Source organism: Aythya ferina (genome assembly GCF_964211825.1).
Source record: "Aythya ferina genome assembly, chromosome: 1".
In the NCBI taxonomy this organism is placed as follows: Eukaryota; Metazoa; Chordata; class Aves; order Anseriformes; family Anatidae; genus Aythya; species Aythya ferina.
The window spans coordinates 103,264,545-103,279,816 of record NC_140296.1 but is presented as its reverse complement, the minus strand read 5'-3'; the positions used below and the strand labels follow the sequence as shown (position 1 = coordinate 103,279,816).

Below are 15,272 nucleotides of genomic sequence, written 5' to 3'. Positions count from 1 at the left end.
GGATTTGCTACAATAGGAACAGCGACTTCTATAAGTCCCTCTATATTCATAGCCAGCTCCCACACAGCCATTCTATATAAGCAGGATAAAGAGCTGGTGTGTAGTAAAGAATAAATATTTTAGGTTTGGTTGCAGAAGGGTGATGCACAGCTTGATCTTTCTTTGAAAATTTGTCCTTGACTTAGATTGGCATGAGAAGCAAATAAACTGTGGAAGAACACAGAACAGAGAAATGAAAAGTGAGTTCAGAGCTCTGTCCTGTCTTTCTTAACCTACTCAACTTTCAGACACAAAGACAGAAAATAATCACTAACTTACATCTCAAGACTACATGCATTTGAAAAGTTGCATAGGTAGAAATTCTGTTACCAGATAGGCTTTCCTTTCCTGTCAATAGGCTGTGACAAAGCTTTTTCCTGGAAGCATCTATTATTGTGTACATTTATACTCAAAGATAAAAACCCTGTGTTCATAAAAGAACCTGTAGGAGCCTGAGAATATTTAGAAGCTGCTTCTCCTACATGGTTCCAGATTCTCTTGAGTGTGCACAGATTAGTCATAACTATTCTAAGATCATTAATAACTTTTGTCACAGTTCAACAGCAGCTGTCATCTTGTACATTGGGGAAAGTGTGTTTTTCCTGTAAAGTAGTAATTGCTTTTATGCTGGCAGGCATTCTTTCTAAATTTTTCCTGAAGAATACTGAATGAAAAAAAAAAAAAAAAAAAAAAAGTAAATAATAGAAAAAAGTTTCTAAGCAGAGTTGTTTAGGATAATAGCTAGTGCTGCTAAAGCTATTACAGTAAGTTCAAGAAAAAATCAGGAAGTGGCATATATATATTTTATATAGGAGAAGAAAAGTAAAGGAAACACCCATTTTTTAAAAAAATTATTTGGTTTTTGTTTGTTTTGTTTTGAAAAGTTTAGAAAGTATTACTGGGAGGAATTAAAATAGAAAAGTCATTTCTATATAGAGAATTTTCCACTGAATGAAATAAAAGTTTATATTTTGAGCAACTATTTTCATTTGCTTAAGCAACCTGTAAACCTTTTCTCCAGTTTAGAAATTTTCTAAGACTCCTTTTCTGAATTAGTGTTAGAGATGTGTTTGTTTTTTAATGTATAAAATTCCGTTTAATCTTGTTTTCAAGATAACATAAACAAGATTGATTATTTTTGTAGAATTTACTGATGATTTATATTCTTATCTAATATTTTAATAGATAGAACTTAATGCCTTTTATTTATTTATTTTTAATATATTTGGAAAGACAACACCCTTTCCCTACTAGATGGCAGAGTTTAAGTTCCTTTGTGAGAAAATTCTCCTGACTTCCCCTTGTGACTATCATTCACTTTCAAATGTTTTTGGTTTCTGAGCTGCTACTGTATTTATTTGCCTGATATCAGTATGGTCTTTTCCAGGAGTGATTTTTCTTTTCTTTTTCCCTCTACTTGCTATTCCTCTCCTCTTTTATATATGTGCCTCATAATTAAAAGTTTTATTCTTTCCTTCAAAAGTTTTCTTCTCAACTGGTAAGTTTTCCAATTGGTTCTCAAAAAATTGTCTTATAAATCAGTGATGAAATGTCTTTCATTCAAAAACTTAAGCAAATAAGACTAAGATGATGGCATGGAGAATGTAAACTATATGTTAAAAAATGACAAATTTTGAAGTGCTGATGAATCAATAGAGACTTGTCTGAGGTCATTCAGGGTGTTAGTCACAGAGAACTGAAATGCATCCTGTCGTTACTGATCTGCCATCTAACCACTTGAACCATCTTTATCCTGTGCCCTAAAATGGATGTCTCTAACTAGATGCACACAACTATTGATAATAATGCCCCTGACTTCAGTCTCATAACTATGAAAAGTCTTCTGCATTGACTTAGTAGCAAGCGCCTCCTCTGAACTCCAGGGCTAAGAATATCTTACAGAAGTTGCTTTATAAAGTGCAATTCCTGGTATCTTGGCTGCAGAACAAGAATACATTCATTTCCTTATTCCCTAGCTGCACTGTGGTGTAGATAAACTGAAAAGGGGAAGAAAGCAATGGGGTGATGAACCTTTTGCCAAACCTGAGCATTTTCTTTTGCAGTGCCCACATCCCTTGCTCCAACACTCAGGGCTGAATAGATCCCCTCTACTGATTCAAGTGGCATCTACCTTTAAGTACTTCTAGAAAAACTGCATGCAGATTTTTGGAAGCATGGGGTGCTTTATGTAGTGGTTTTTTTTTTTTTTTTTTTTTTTTTTTTTTTTACTGTGTCATGATGTGTTACAAGTTAAGAGTGACTAAGTTTTAAGAATTACAGAATGGTGAAACTAAATGAAGTTTGTTCTCTTGAGGTTGCTTAAACAGCATGTATCAAGTGATGTCATTAACCTGCAGATGGTCTATCTGTGCTGCAGAGGTGGAGCAACTCTGTCTCTGCTGGGTTACAGGCTCAGATACTGTGTGACCTAAAGGCAGCCGTTATTAATTCTAAGGCCTTGAAGTTCTCACCTTGAAAAAGCACATTTGATTTTCTGTGGCAGCAACTTAATAAAATTTATCAAACGTAAAGCAGCTCCATACAGAAGCAGCTCCATTGTCTCTTGTCTGGACCTCAGCTACTTGTAGAGATGTCAAGGTGAGCTTCCATAGTACTCCTCAGCATGTCCTGTAGCACACACACTACCTGGGATTACCCTGGATGATGAGGACTTGACTGTATACAGCCTTCCTATCAATACATTTCCCTTTCTTTTGAACAAGTCAGGTGTGTACCAAGCCAAATACTAGAATGGAGTCAGCAAATCTGTATGACCAATTTTTTCCCTCAGTGGCAATGATAGGTCTTAATTGTTTCTGGGATATGCCTCGCTGAATGTGCTCAGTGTATGCTGAACTCAGCAGTGAGAGAAAGATTCTGAAGGAGCCACCGCCCCAGTACTGTGCATCACTTCACAATGTGGACAACATTCCCTAGGAAAATCCACTGCCATGAAGCACCCATGTGTAGTGGGTTTATGTGGCAAGGTTTGGCAGTGGGGGACTGCTGGGGTGGCTTCTGTGAGAAGAATTCAGCAGCTGCCCCACGCTAGGTAAGGGCCAGTGTCAGTCAGCTCTGAAGGGACTGGCCAGAGATTAGCCAGTAGGTGATGTTGTTTGAGCCTCTGTGAGAGCAGATTTAAGAAAGGGGAACAAAAAATCTGCACAACAGTAGCTGGGAGAGAGAGGTGAGAAGCAGCCCTGCAGCCCCCAAGCTCAGTGCAGGAGGGCAGGAGGTGCTGCAGGCAGGCAGCAGCAGTTCCCCTGCGGCCTGTGCAGGGAGAGGCCCCTGGTGGAGCAGGCTGTCCCCCTGCAGCCCATGGGTCCCACACGGAGCAGATCTCCACGCTGCAGCCCCCCCGTGGGTGGAGGAGCACCCGGTGGAGCAGGGGCAGAGCGACCATGAAGGAATGGCGGAGATGAAGTGTCAGGGACTGACCACAGACACTATTCCCCAATTCCCTGCGGTGCTGGGGGATGGAGTGTCTTTAGTTTGCTTTCTTTGTTTCTCACTTCTGTAGCTTGTTAGCAATAGGCAGTAAATTTTACAAATCTCCCTATGCCGAGTCTGTTTTGCCCATGACGATAATTGTTGGGTGATCTCCCTGTCCTCTTTCTCTGTATTTTCTTCCCCTTTCCCTTTGAGGAGGGGGAGTGAGAGAGCGGCTGTGGTGGAGCTCGGCTGCCCAGTTGTGCAAAACCACCACACCTCAGCAAACAGGTGGACTGGAAATAGCACGGTGAACCAAGATATGCTCTGCTGTATTTAATAATAGGACGAATTGGGCCCTTTTAACCAAACGAACGCAACGCAGACTTTAAAAATTATAAAAGCGAGGTGAACCAGCTTTCTTTTAATTTTGTTTTAATTTACAAAGGCAACGCACGGAGCACACGCCGGCCCGTAACAACCCCGCCCCTAATCCCTCCCCTCACAGCGCCGCCATGACGGGGGCCGAGCACGCCCGGACCCTCCCCGCGCCCATCGCGCAGGCGCCTGGCCCCGCTCCCGTGCTGCCCGTGGCGGCGGTTCCCGTCCCGAGCCGTGCTGTGCTGTGCCAAGCGGAGCGGCCATGGCGCTGCACGTCCCCAAGGCCCCGGGCTTCGCCCAGATGCTCAAGGAGGGCGCCAAGGTACGGGCGGGAGCCGCTGCCGGCCGATAACGGCCGCACCGGGGCTGAGGGGGCGGGAGGAAGGGAAAGGGGGAGGGGGGCGTCTCGGCGTGGCGGCGCGGGGAAGGTTCTGGAAGGGCGGGGCGGAGCGGCGGCATGGCGGGCCGGGCCGGGCCGGGTGTCCCCCTGCCACCAGCATCACCCCAAGCCGTGTCCCCAGGCACCGCGTCCAACCTCTCCTTGAGCACCCCCGGGACGGTGGCTCCACCACCTCCCCGGGCAGCCCGTCCCAGTGCCCGGCTGCTCCTTCTGAGCAGAAATGGCTCCTCACTGCCACCCGAAGCGTCTGGAAATGGGCTTAGGGAGGCGTTTTGGCAGGGGAGGTTCTGTAGGGGGTGCTCAGCGAACGTAAATTGGACCCTGCAGTATTATTACGTGTATTTTTTGAGTATTTTTTTTGTTATTGGGCCTGCAGGAGAAATACCCCTGTCAGTGCTGTAAAGCAACATGATGTTTTACCATATATAGCATTAATATAACGTCGGTACTGATAGTAGTCAAGGACTGTGCCCGATTGAGGAGATGCTCTCTACAAAAGAGTGAGCAGAAAGGAAAGGAATTAGTGTGTTTTTTTTTTGTTTTTTTTTTTTTTTTTTTTTTTTTTTTTGTGGAGGGAAAAGGGGAGGAAAATCCGGTAGCTGCTGCTGAATGGAAAGTGAAGTTAAGCACCTCGGCCCTCTCTTTGTTCCTTTCAAAATCTTCCTTGGAGACGAGGAATGGCCAATTTCAAGTGTGGGGAGGGAGTAGGGAAGCAGAATGGCATAAATGCTGATCCTCAAAAGAACCAAGGCAAAGGCAAGGCCACAGTGTTTGGGGCTATGTCCTACCAAATGAGGAGGCAGCTGGTGTTCAGAGATGCTTGTTTTGTATTTAGAGAGTAAGTGTTGTTAGAGAGCATCTTTCTCTTTCCTATCATAGGATACAAATACAGTGTGTCTGTTTTTTAAGTAAGGCCCTTTTGGGGAATCTTTTCTTACAAATGAAAACTGGACGATCAGCTTCTCAAACACAAATCTTTTCTGAATCATTCTACTTCCGAATTTTCAAACCACGTGTTTGAATGTAGAACCAAGTTGAATGATTTGGTGGAATACAGAGTTGTGAGTAAAGAAGCAGGTACAAAACCTTCATCCTCTCCCTCCATCACCAAACTAGTACTGGTTATATTCTACCTACTTTTGGTATGCTACTGACGTTTTTTAGAGCAGTTAGAGATGCAAACTGTTAAAAACTGAGTCGCTTTTAAAGTGTTTTGTTCAGAAACGTGTGCTTGCTGAGCTGACTAGTGGAGTAGGATGACATGCTGGTTCTTGTCTCCTTGTCTTTGGTTAAAGTTTAGTTTGCTTTTAAACTTTTTTTTTGTGAAATACACTAAGTTTATCTGAAACTTTCTTGCACCTGCTAGGTTACTGCTGATTGGCTGAGAAGTGAGTAGTTCATAATCTTTTTTGTTAGAAAGTGTAATTCTGACCAGAACATTTAAAACTTTTTTTTTAGCATTATTCTGGGCTAGAAGAAGCTGTCTATAAGAACATCCAGGCATGCAAAGAACTTGCTCAAACCACCCGTACGGCTTATGGACCAAATGGTAAGTAAATTCTAAAACTATTGTAGTGATTTTGATCAAAATCGTATGTTTGAAGGCAAATCCTGCCTTGACCAAAAATCATCCATTCCTTTCTTGAGAAAATACTTAGGACTTGCTACAGACACCCCAGATACAGTCATTGCATCTGTGTTGCTGGTTGGGGACAGTTACTGTGTCCTCTTTTCTGTCTTACTGCTAAATGGAAGACCTACAAAAATTAAAGACATTAACTTGGTAGATAATCATGATAAGCGTAATAATATTGTGTCCTGACAGATACACCGAGGCAAATTGTGTTTTTCAGGATTGATTAACTAAATTCACAATATTTATGAAGAGAAAACTGCTTATTCAGAACTGAATGTGTTCTACTTAATGTAACACACTTCTAAATGTTATTTCACAAAAATGTATTAGATTCTTAAGTTGTAAGCAGTGGTAATGTTTTGATGTGTGAGATAAACCCGAAAGCTATGGAAGCGGTATTTCTGTGCAAAACAATCCTTGCCTAATAACTAATTTTGTTTTTCCCCCCTCAGGAATGAACAAAATGGTTATTAATCATCTGGAGAAGCTTTTTGTTACGAATGATGCTGCTACTATCTTGAGAGAGCTGGAGGTGAGTGAGTGAAATAGCTGTTGTGTTAAAAACACAGCTGGAAGGCTTAATTTCGGTCTTCTCTCATGTTGCAGAATGTGATAGTGAAACCTTTGCATGCTGTAAATGTAGCTCAGAATCAGGAAGAAATATGTCTGATTTATGTTGTAGGGGAGCTGTTCAGGTCTTCATGATTTTTTTTCCATAGATATTTGTACTCTTGCTTATTACAGAAATTACCTAATTAAATTAATTGTACTGACTTCTTTTTCATACTTGGTGCATACAGTGTATCTTTAGATAGAACTTGAAGTAAGAGTGCTTCTACTGGATGCATGGTAAAACCTGAAGCTGCAGTCTAGGTGGGATGTTAGTGACTAAGAGGTGCAACTCTTTTTTTTTTTTTTTTTTTTTTTTTTTTAAGGTCCAGCATCCGGCTGCAAAAATGCTTGTGATGGCTTCCCATATGCAAGAGCAAGAAGTTGGAGATGGAACCAACTTCGTCCTTGTTTTTGCTGGGGTCCTTCTGGAGTTAGCAGAAGACCTTCTGAGGATGGGATTATCAGTGTCAGAGGTAAATTCTGTTATTGCAGTTTATGAAGCTTGAGTTCAGGTTGCTATTACTCAGTATTCATGGGTCATAGTACTGTGAATAGTTGCTTTCTTCCAAATAATTTTTAGTCCGAGGTGTACAAAGAAGAACAATATATGCTTTCCTGCTTGTGATGGCTTGCTTTCCTTGCAAGCTTTTTCATTTGTTTATGTTTTAAGTCCCTTTTAAATGGATGTAGAAGCAGTTTGAATGTTTACCTAGGTAAAATAGTGTCTGTTGTTTGCTGAACAGGTGATTGAAGGATACGAAAAAGCTTGCAAGAAAGCCCTGGAAATTCTTCCAGACTTGGTGTGCTGTTCTGCAAAGAACCTTAGAGATGTCGAAGAAGTGGCATCTTTGTTGCATACTTCAGTAATGAGCAAACAGTATGGCAACGAAAGTTTCTTGTCCAAGCTCATTGCTCAGGCCTGTGGTAAGTGGATAAGAACACTTCTGTGCATGCATCTAGAAAACTGAGTGGGTTTGCTTATGATTAACATCTTCATACAAGAAAACATGGTTATTTTATCAGGTTAAATTGGTGACATAGATTAGCCTCTGAAGGTAGTGTAGCCTTCTTTCTCATGTCAAACGCTTCATTGATGTAGCTGAGAAAAATCCTGTGCTCTCTACTAAACATTTATAGAAATAGGTTACTACTTTCATCTTCCAAGCAGAAAAACATCCTTTTTGGTCATTAAGAGGATCATTACACTCCAGAAAAGTTGTTGCTAGTCTCAGCTACAGAACAATGAAGGCAAGATTGCAATTGTATTGAGCTGTTGGTTTCTCTCTGTAAAGAAAAAAAAATTAGCATCTGGTTTAAGTGCTTTCTGAAATACTGTGGGTCAAGCTTCACTCTTGAAATACGAATGCGTAAATGGATGTTTGAACTTTTTTCAGGCCTGACATTATATTAATGTTGCTTTCTGATTATTACATTTTAAAAACAATTTAAAACGGTAAATTAGAGAGAAAAGGAAATTTATTTGGTGCAAGTTATCAGCAGATTATTTTTACCTTAAACTACGTGGGCAGTTCAAACCATAAAATTCTAGTGCTTAAGAAAAACTCTAGGCAGTATTTATGGTGTCATAGTTTTTACTCTATTCATTAAGCAACAAAAATACATTATTTTATTTTCCTCCCAAACAGTTTCTATTCTTCCTGAGTCTGGTCATTTCAACGTTGATAATATCAGAGTGTGCAAGATTGTGGTAAGTTGGGCATAGCTAGCTTTACTGTTATCTAAAAAATTTAATGAAAGGAGTTTAATTTTTAGATCTTTAAACTTTTGAAAGTGCCTTTTCATATGTCATGTACCTTACTTTTGACCACCAACTGATCTTAAGATGGGAACCTGTAAGACACTGTTTGATGTTGCTAAATCAGCTTAAGATTTCTCTTGGTGTGATGATGAAGGTTGCCAGGCTCAGATGGATGTAGGGACTGCTTTTTATAAAGGGTACTGCAGCTTCCTGGCAGTAAATGGTCAGTAATATGACTTTCACCCGTTCCATCTTTCTTCTGCCAGGGTGCTGGTATCTCTGCTTCATCAGTGCTGCATGGTATGGTTTTTAAAAAAGAAACTGAAGGAGATGTTACTTCTGTCAAAGATGCAAAAATAGCTGTGTATTCCTGCCCTTTTGATTGTATGATAACTGAAACTAAGGTATGTAGGAGCTTAAAATAAGTTATGTATCTATATGTGCTTATATGTGGTTCTTAATCTCTTATTTTTAGCTTTAACTATAAATATTTTTGACACTTGGTGATTAAGATATATTTGATAAGATTGATTTCATTAGTTTAAAAAAGTTCATAGAAGACTTCTGAAGCTAATTTTGCTTTACGGGATTTTTGGAGGTGTGGGTGCTATTTTTATTTTTACTTTTTTTAAGACCAGCTATGTGCTATGATGTCTGTATCTTACGATTCTCTACAAATGCTAGAATTGCCTGTTTGTTTTTTGTTTGTTTGTTTGTTTGTTTGCTTGTTTTTACTTTTAACTTGTTTTACTGACATTGCCTGAGGAGGGTTGGCGGTATAATCAAATGGGATCACTTGAGGTTTATGGATAGGTTGGGAGATAAAATGGTTTGCCAAAAACTTTTAGGCATGTAGATAACACCTTACTGATAAATGTATGTGTTCTACTAGGGCACTGTACTTATAAAGAATGCGGAGGAGCTGATGAACTTCAGTAAAGGAGAAGAAAATCTGATGGATTTGCAAGTCAAAGCTATTGCTGACAGTGGTGCAAACGTAGTAGTAACGGGTGGCAAAGTGGCAGACATGGCACTTCATTATGCCAACAAATACAATCTTATGTTAGTCAGGTAAGTACTGGAAGAGCATAAAACACTTGGTCTACCAGGTTTATAAAGTTGGCATATTGTTTCTTGCCTCTCAAATGACTTAAAATACCCAGTATTGCTGACTGGCTTTCTTGTAGATCAAAACCTGAGCTGGCAAGTGGTGGTTTCATAGGTTATGTTTTTTGATAGTGTTTCACCTCTATGTGGAAACCAACTGGGGAGTAATTTCATATGATACTGTTACTTTGGTATAAGGGTCTTTACAGCTTAACTGAAATGAACTGTGTAAAAATTTGTTGATTATGTGGCCACAAAGATTCATTGTACGGTAAGGGTTCTCCCTGGTCACAGTTGTCATGTGATACCTTAGCTATGGTGAGGTGCCTGTTTTCCCTATGTATCACCATTGCATTGATGGATGGAATAACTAATTCTTAATACTTTTCAGTTACTTCTGTGGACCTTAAATCTTTTTGCGTGTAATTAAGACATATTTGAATAGCTTTGGTAATTTCCATGTATTTGGGCTGCTTGTTTTAAAATTATTACAGAAATCATTGTATAGAGTCTTTTTAATTTGATGCAGTAATTTTTGATGGGTGTCTTTAGTTACAAAATGCTTGCTGAGTTAAGGAGAGAATGCTTATTCATGTGTATTAACATCTGTTCTGGAAACTCATGAATAGAAAAACTGTTCCTGTTTTTTAAAGGTTGAACTCAAAGTGGGATCTGAGAAGACTCTGCAAAACTGTTGGTGCAACAGCCCTACCCAGACTGGTATGGAGTTCTTAAATGAGGAGCAAGTGGGAGGCAACTGATGACCACGTTCATCTCTTGACCGTTCTTTTTCTTTTCAGACCCCTCCAACTCTAGAAGAAATGGGTCACTGCGACAGTGTATATTTGTCAGAGGTTGGAGATACTCAAGTTGTTGTATTTAAGCATGGTACGTATGTTCTATAGAAATCCTAATGCCACTGTTCTGCAAGTATGAAACACGTATTTTTATATCTGAAAACAGTTCAGTAATGAGCATCTGTCTCTTAACAGAAAAGGAGGATGGTGCTGTTTCTACTATACTCATTCGTGGATCGACAGACAATCTGATGGATGATATAGAGAGAGCAGTGGATGATGGTGTAAATACATTCAAAGTACTTACAAGGGTAAGTAACCAGAACGTTTCAGTTACCAAAACTGAGATATGGACCAGTTAGAGGCAAAATCCATGCTTGCTTTGGGCTTATTCATTGTAGGGCTGTAACAGGTGCTTAAAATGTCAGTTCTGAGAGTTCCTGATATGTAGGAGAAGCTGTGTAGGGAAGATGGCTGCAGATGTCCTCGTGAGCACAGTGTGCATAACATGGTGCTCATCATGCACTGAATTCATTTTTTCAGGAATGAGGCAAATCCTTGAAGACAGATTAGTTGTACTGCTTTCTAGTGGCAGTCAGCTCTTTGACCTCTTGATAAGGCTTTTGTTTCAGTGTTCCTTGAAAACTAGGCATCAAAGAAAAGCTAGATGGCTTGTTTGTCTCTGGGAATCAGGAGAAAGCGACTAATTGCAAATAATATTTCTGGTTCATTGGTGACAAGACACACTTTTTCCACATACCACAGATATATCTTATAAGTAGAAAAACTTAGTTTTTTTTTTTGTGATCAGCTTTTTTTTTTTTTTTGAGGGAGAAAGGAAATGTTTGAGTACTTACTAGGAAGGTGGCATGCAAAAAAAGAAAAGTAGAACTCTTGTCACTCTATGTATCAACAGATGCGCATTGATACGGAGTATGGAAACACGTTAATTGTTCATTTTTGTTTGTCTCCTGAAGTTGCCTGAAGATAGGCATTAAGATGATTGTCTGTTTAAAAGACTGGGTGTTCTTAAGTGAATGCTGATTTGCCAAAGGATATTCAAAATTCTGAATTGTTTCTAAAGCAAAAAAAGTATCCTTGTGATACCTGCTGATATATTAAATCTTGTTTACAGCAGATTAGTCTCATTCATGTTGTCTCCAAACTACTTAACAGTTAATAGAAAAGATTCAAAAAAAAAAAAATCAACTCTTAGCTTATGAGTAATAGAAGTGACTTTTACAAATAGAAAATACCTGCTTTATTTTGATTTTTGATATTCTTCTTTTTACAAAAGAAGCTAATTTTTTTTCAGAGACATTTGGAAGGAATAAATAAATTCTGTTAAACTGATAAAGTGTTCTAAAAAGAAAAACGAACATGGTACTTCAAGCAAAGCTTCATTTTAGTGTGGTTTGTTTGCAGGATAAACGTCTCGTTCCTGGAGGTGGTGCAACAGAGATTGAATTAGCCAAGCAGATCACATCTTTTGGAGAGGTACAGCAAATTTTTTTTGAACTTTATCTATAAGTGTAGTTGCATATATTTTAATTTATATAGATACACATACTTTTATACAAAGGTACGTATGTATATTAGTGCATATAAATCAGTAGTAAAATGTGAAAAAGGTACTTTCCTATCTTGCTGTTTCTTTCAAATGCTTACGTGGTTTTCAACTTCACTTTAGACTTGTCCTGGGCTTGACCAGTATGCCATCAAGAAGTTTGCTGAAGCTTTTGAAGCCATTCCTCGGGCACTGGCAGAAAACTCTGGCATAAAGGCTAATGAAGTCATTTCCAAACTTTATGCTGTGCATCAGGAAGGCAACAAAAATGTTGGCTTTGATATTGAGGTAAGTAGTTCCTCACATTACTTGCTGCTCAGCAGTACCGGGTTATATTTAAAAGTACTTCTATTGCAGTAAGTATTTATAGATTAATTCAAATCATTGAAGCTCTGTGTTTCACAGAGCTAGAAAAATACTTCTATTAGAATTCTAATACTGAAGGGTTTTTTTTATCAGCAGGCAGTTAAAGTGAATATAGTATAGCAGCCTCATGTAGGAGGTGGAGAGAGATACTCAACTAGTATGTTACAGAACAGATCTTTTGTTTACTTATTTTGACTTCCTGCTAATGGATTAGAAATGAAAATCTTGTAAAGAGAGAAAACAAGATGAGAAAAGTGGTACTTTGTTGTAACCTTCAAAACCTAATAACTTGTTAAGTAGAAACCTGAGAAAACTTAAAAATAAATAAATGAATTCCTCCTGTCTGATAGGCTGAATCCGCTGCTGTGAAGGATATGTTGGAAGCTGGTATATTAGACACATACCTTGGAAAATCCTGGGGTATCAAGCTGGCTACAAACGCAGCAGTAACTGTCCTACGGGTCGATCAGGTAAGGGTAGAAATAATTTGGGTGATAAACTGAAACCTCTGCTTTAACTGAAGGTGCGGAACACTTGCAAAACATGTGAATGGTCTGGGAATACTAGGCATAAAAATCGATGTTGGGATCTTAGTTTAGAACTAAGACGACCAGGAAGTAGTTTTCCTTGGGAGCTCATATTCCAAAATATGAGTTCAATACTGCTGCTTCCATACCAAGTGCTGTAATGTTCATTTTTAAAGATTTGACAATGATAATTGATACCCACGAGCAGAAAGGAACCTTCTGTAGGAACAAGGCTTATCACAACAAAACCTTCTCACGTATATTGGTTTGTTTTATTTTTAATATGAAAAATGCCACTTAAGTAAAATGGGGGTTATAATCTTAATGGCAAAAAGCTTTACATATTTTGTGGAATTCCAGTGAAAGTGTATTTGCATGTAAAATTTCTGTAGATTATTATGGCAAAAACAGCAGGCGGTCCAAAAGCTCCTAAACAACAAGGACATTGGGATAAGGATGACTGGAAAGATGAGCCTGAGAAGTAGTATGCAGTAAGCTGGTTCTGTAGCAGTGATCAGTGTGTGAGCGCATGCATGACAATCACGTGTGGCAGATCTGCGTTTTCCTTGAGGGCACATAACACTGCTGGTCTTGTGCTGATTGCTACGTTTCTTACCGGTGCCACTGCAAGTTAATCTTGTTCCTAAAACCGAACTTTCATTGCAGTTTGTTTCATTGTACTCACAAGTTCAGTTTGAGCTTTACTTTGTCACTGTAATGAGTGCAGAAATGAGCCTCTAACAAGGTAGGATTAGTGGGCTAATTAGGCCTTAGAAGTGTGATGTCTAGGCTGGAGTTCAGAACAACAGCTCTGATAATTCTGCTTTCTGCTGTATGCACCCTGTGCAGCAGTCACTGGCTGGTTTATTTAAGCACTCACCTTTTCTTAGACTAACTGAAGTCACAATTTGCATGCAAAAATGAGGTAAAAGTCCTTTGTATATCAGGGCTCAGTTTCTGCCATTTTCAATAAAAAAAAATGACTTGTCAATCTCTCAACCAGATGTATAATATTAATCCCTGGTTTAGGTTCAGAGCAAGGACACTGCATGAGTTAGTGATTGTTTTCAGTCAGCATCAATGACTATAAATAAGATGTGGGGGGAAGTGATTCTAACCTTATCTTTTTCTCCTTCCCTATCACCTTCAAGATCATTATGGCAAAACCAGCAGGTGGCCCTAAGCCTCCATCAGGAAAGAAAGACTGGGATGAAGACCAAAATGACTGAACAATTTAACTGTGCTTCTGAAGTTACGTGATTGAGAGTTTTGTAAGGTTCCGCTTGGGGCCTGTCATGATGGTTTGGTCCCTTTAAGTTATGAACTGCGTCCACTAGGGTGAAGAACTTTGAACACTTCAATAAATGTACTTACTGTTAAAGTGTTTGCTGTCGCTTTATTTGGACTTGGAATGACATGTTTAGTCCTAGTATGCGAATGTGCAGGGATGTGCTGTGTCGGGATGAAGTGGGTGAGTGGGGTGGGGTGACCTTAGCTGGCTGCTAGCCACCCACCCAGTTGCTCTCTTATTCCCCCTTTCTCCACAAGATAGGGGAAGAAAAGATAAAAAGCTTGTGGGGGCATCACTGAGAGTTACAGTCTTGGAAATTATGTGATGAGGGGAACGGTGATAAACTAAAACATCTTTCCCCTACCCCATCTCTCTTCTTCCTGAGTTTAACTTCATTCTGCACTCGTCTGCCTACCTGGGGGGGAGAGGATGAGGAGTGGGAGGTTAAGGTTGTAGAATGGCTTGGGGTGGAAGGGACCTTAAAGCTCATCTACTTCCAACCCCCCTGCTATAGGCAGGGATTCCATGCACTGGATCAGGTTGTTCAGGGCCCCAACCAGCCTGACCTCGAACACCCCCAGGGATGGGGCATCTACAGCTTCTCTGGGCAGCCTGTTCCAGTGCCTCACCACTCTCATGGTAAAGAATTTCCTCCTTGTATCTAATCTAACTCTACCCTTTTTTAGTTTAAGACCATTCCCCCTTGACCTATCATTACTTATCCCAGTACAGAGTCCTTCTCTTTTTTATAAGATCTGTTTAAGTACTGAAAGGTTGTAATGAGGCTTCCCCAGAGCCTTCTGTTCTCCAGGATGAACAGCTGCAGCTCTTTCAGCCTTTCTTCACAGGAGAGGTGCTCCAGCCCTCTGCTAATCTTTGTGGCCCTCTGGACCTGCTCTAACAGCTCCATGTCCTTGTGCTGGGGGCCCCAGATATGGACGCAGCACTCCAGGTGGGGCCTCACAAGGGCAGAGCAGAGGGGGACAATCACCTACTTGGACCTGCTGGTCCCTCCTCTGTTGATGCAGCACAGGACACAGTTGGCCTTCTGGGCTGTAGGCACACACTGCTGGCTTATGTTGAGGTTTTTGTCCACCAGAACCCCCAAGTCCTTCTCCACTGGGCTTCTATCAATGAGTTCCTCTCCCAGTCTGTGCTCATCTCTGGGATTGCCCCAACCCAGCTGCAGCACCTTGCACTTGGATTTGTTGAACCTAACGCGGTTCACATGGGCCCACTTCTCCAGCCTATCCAGGGCCCTGTGGATGGCATCTCTTCCTTGGGTCAGCCCCATACATTTATTCTGTTACCCTAATCCCCACCCTTTTCTGCTGCTCTAGAATCCCTCCCATGGGTAACAG

General features: G+C 40.3%; 1 protein-coding gene across 2 annotated transcripts; it reads left to right on the top strand.

Annotated features, from left to right (window-relative positions):
- The first annotated feature begins 3,979 nt into the window (after positions 1-3,979).
- Positions 3,980-14,001, top strand: CCT8 (chaperonin containing TCP1 subunit 8). 2 transcript variants are annotated; one of them, XM_084538484.1, is made up of 16 exons: positions 3,981-4,171; positions 5,708-5,798; positions 6,338-6,417; positions 6,821-6,970; positions 7,241-7,421; positions 8,144-8,205; positions 8,523-8,660; positions 9,149-9,327; positions 10,017-10,083; positions 10,164-10,251; positions 10,356-10,471; positions 11,586-11,657; positions 11,851-12,015; positions 12,444-12,563; positions 13,013-13,111; positions 13,772-14,001. In XM_084538484.1, exons 1-15 carry the CDS (start codon positions 4,112-4,114, stop codon positions 13,103-13,105), a joined length of 1,662 nt encoding a protein of 553 aa, XP_084394610.1. In that variant the 5' UTR covers positions 3,981-4,111; the 3' UTR covers positions 13,106-13,111; positions 13,772-14,001. The 2 variants fall into 2 exon arrangements, with proteins under 2 accessions (XP_084394611.1, XP_084394610.1); XM_084538485.1 differs by lacking the exon at positions 13,013-13,111 and having other exon boundaries at positions 3,980-4,171.
- The last annotated feature ends 1,271 nt before the right edge of the window (positions 14,002-15,272 follow it).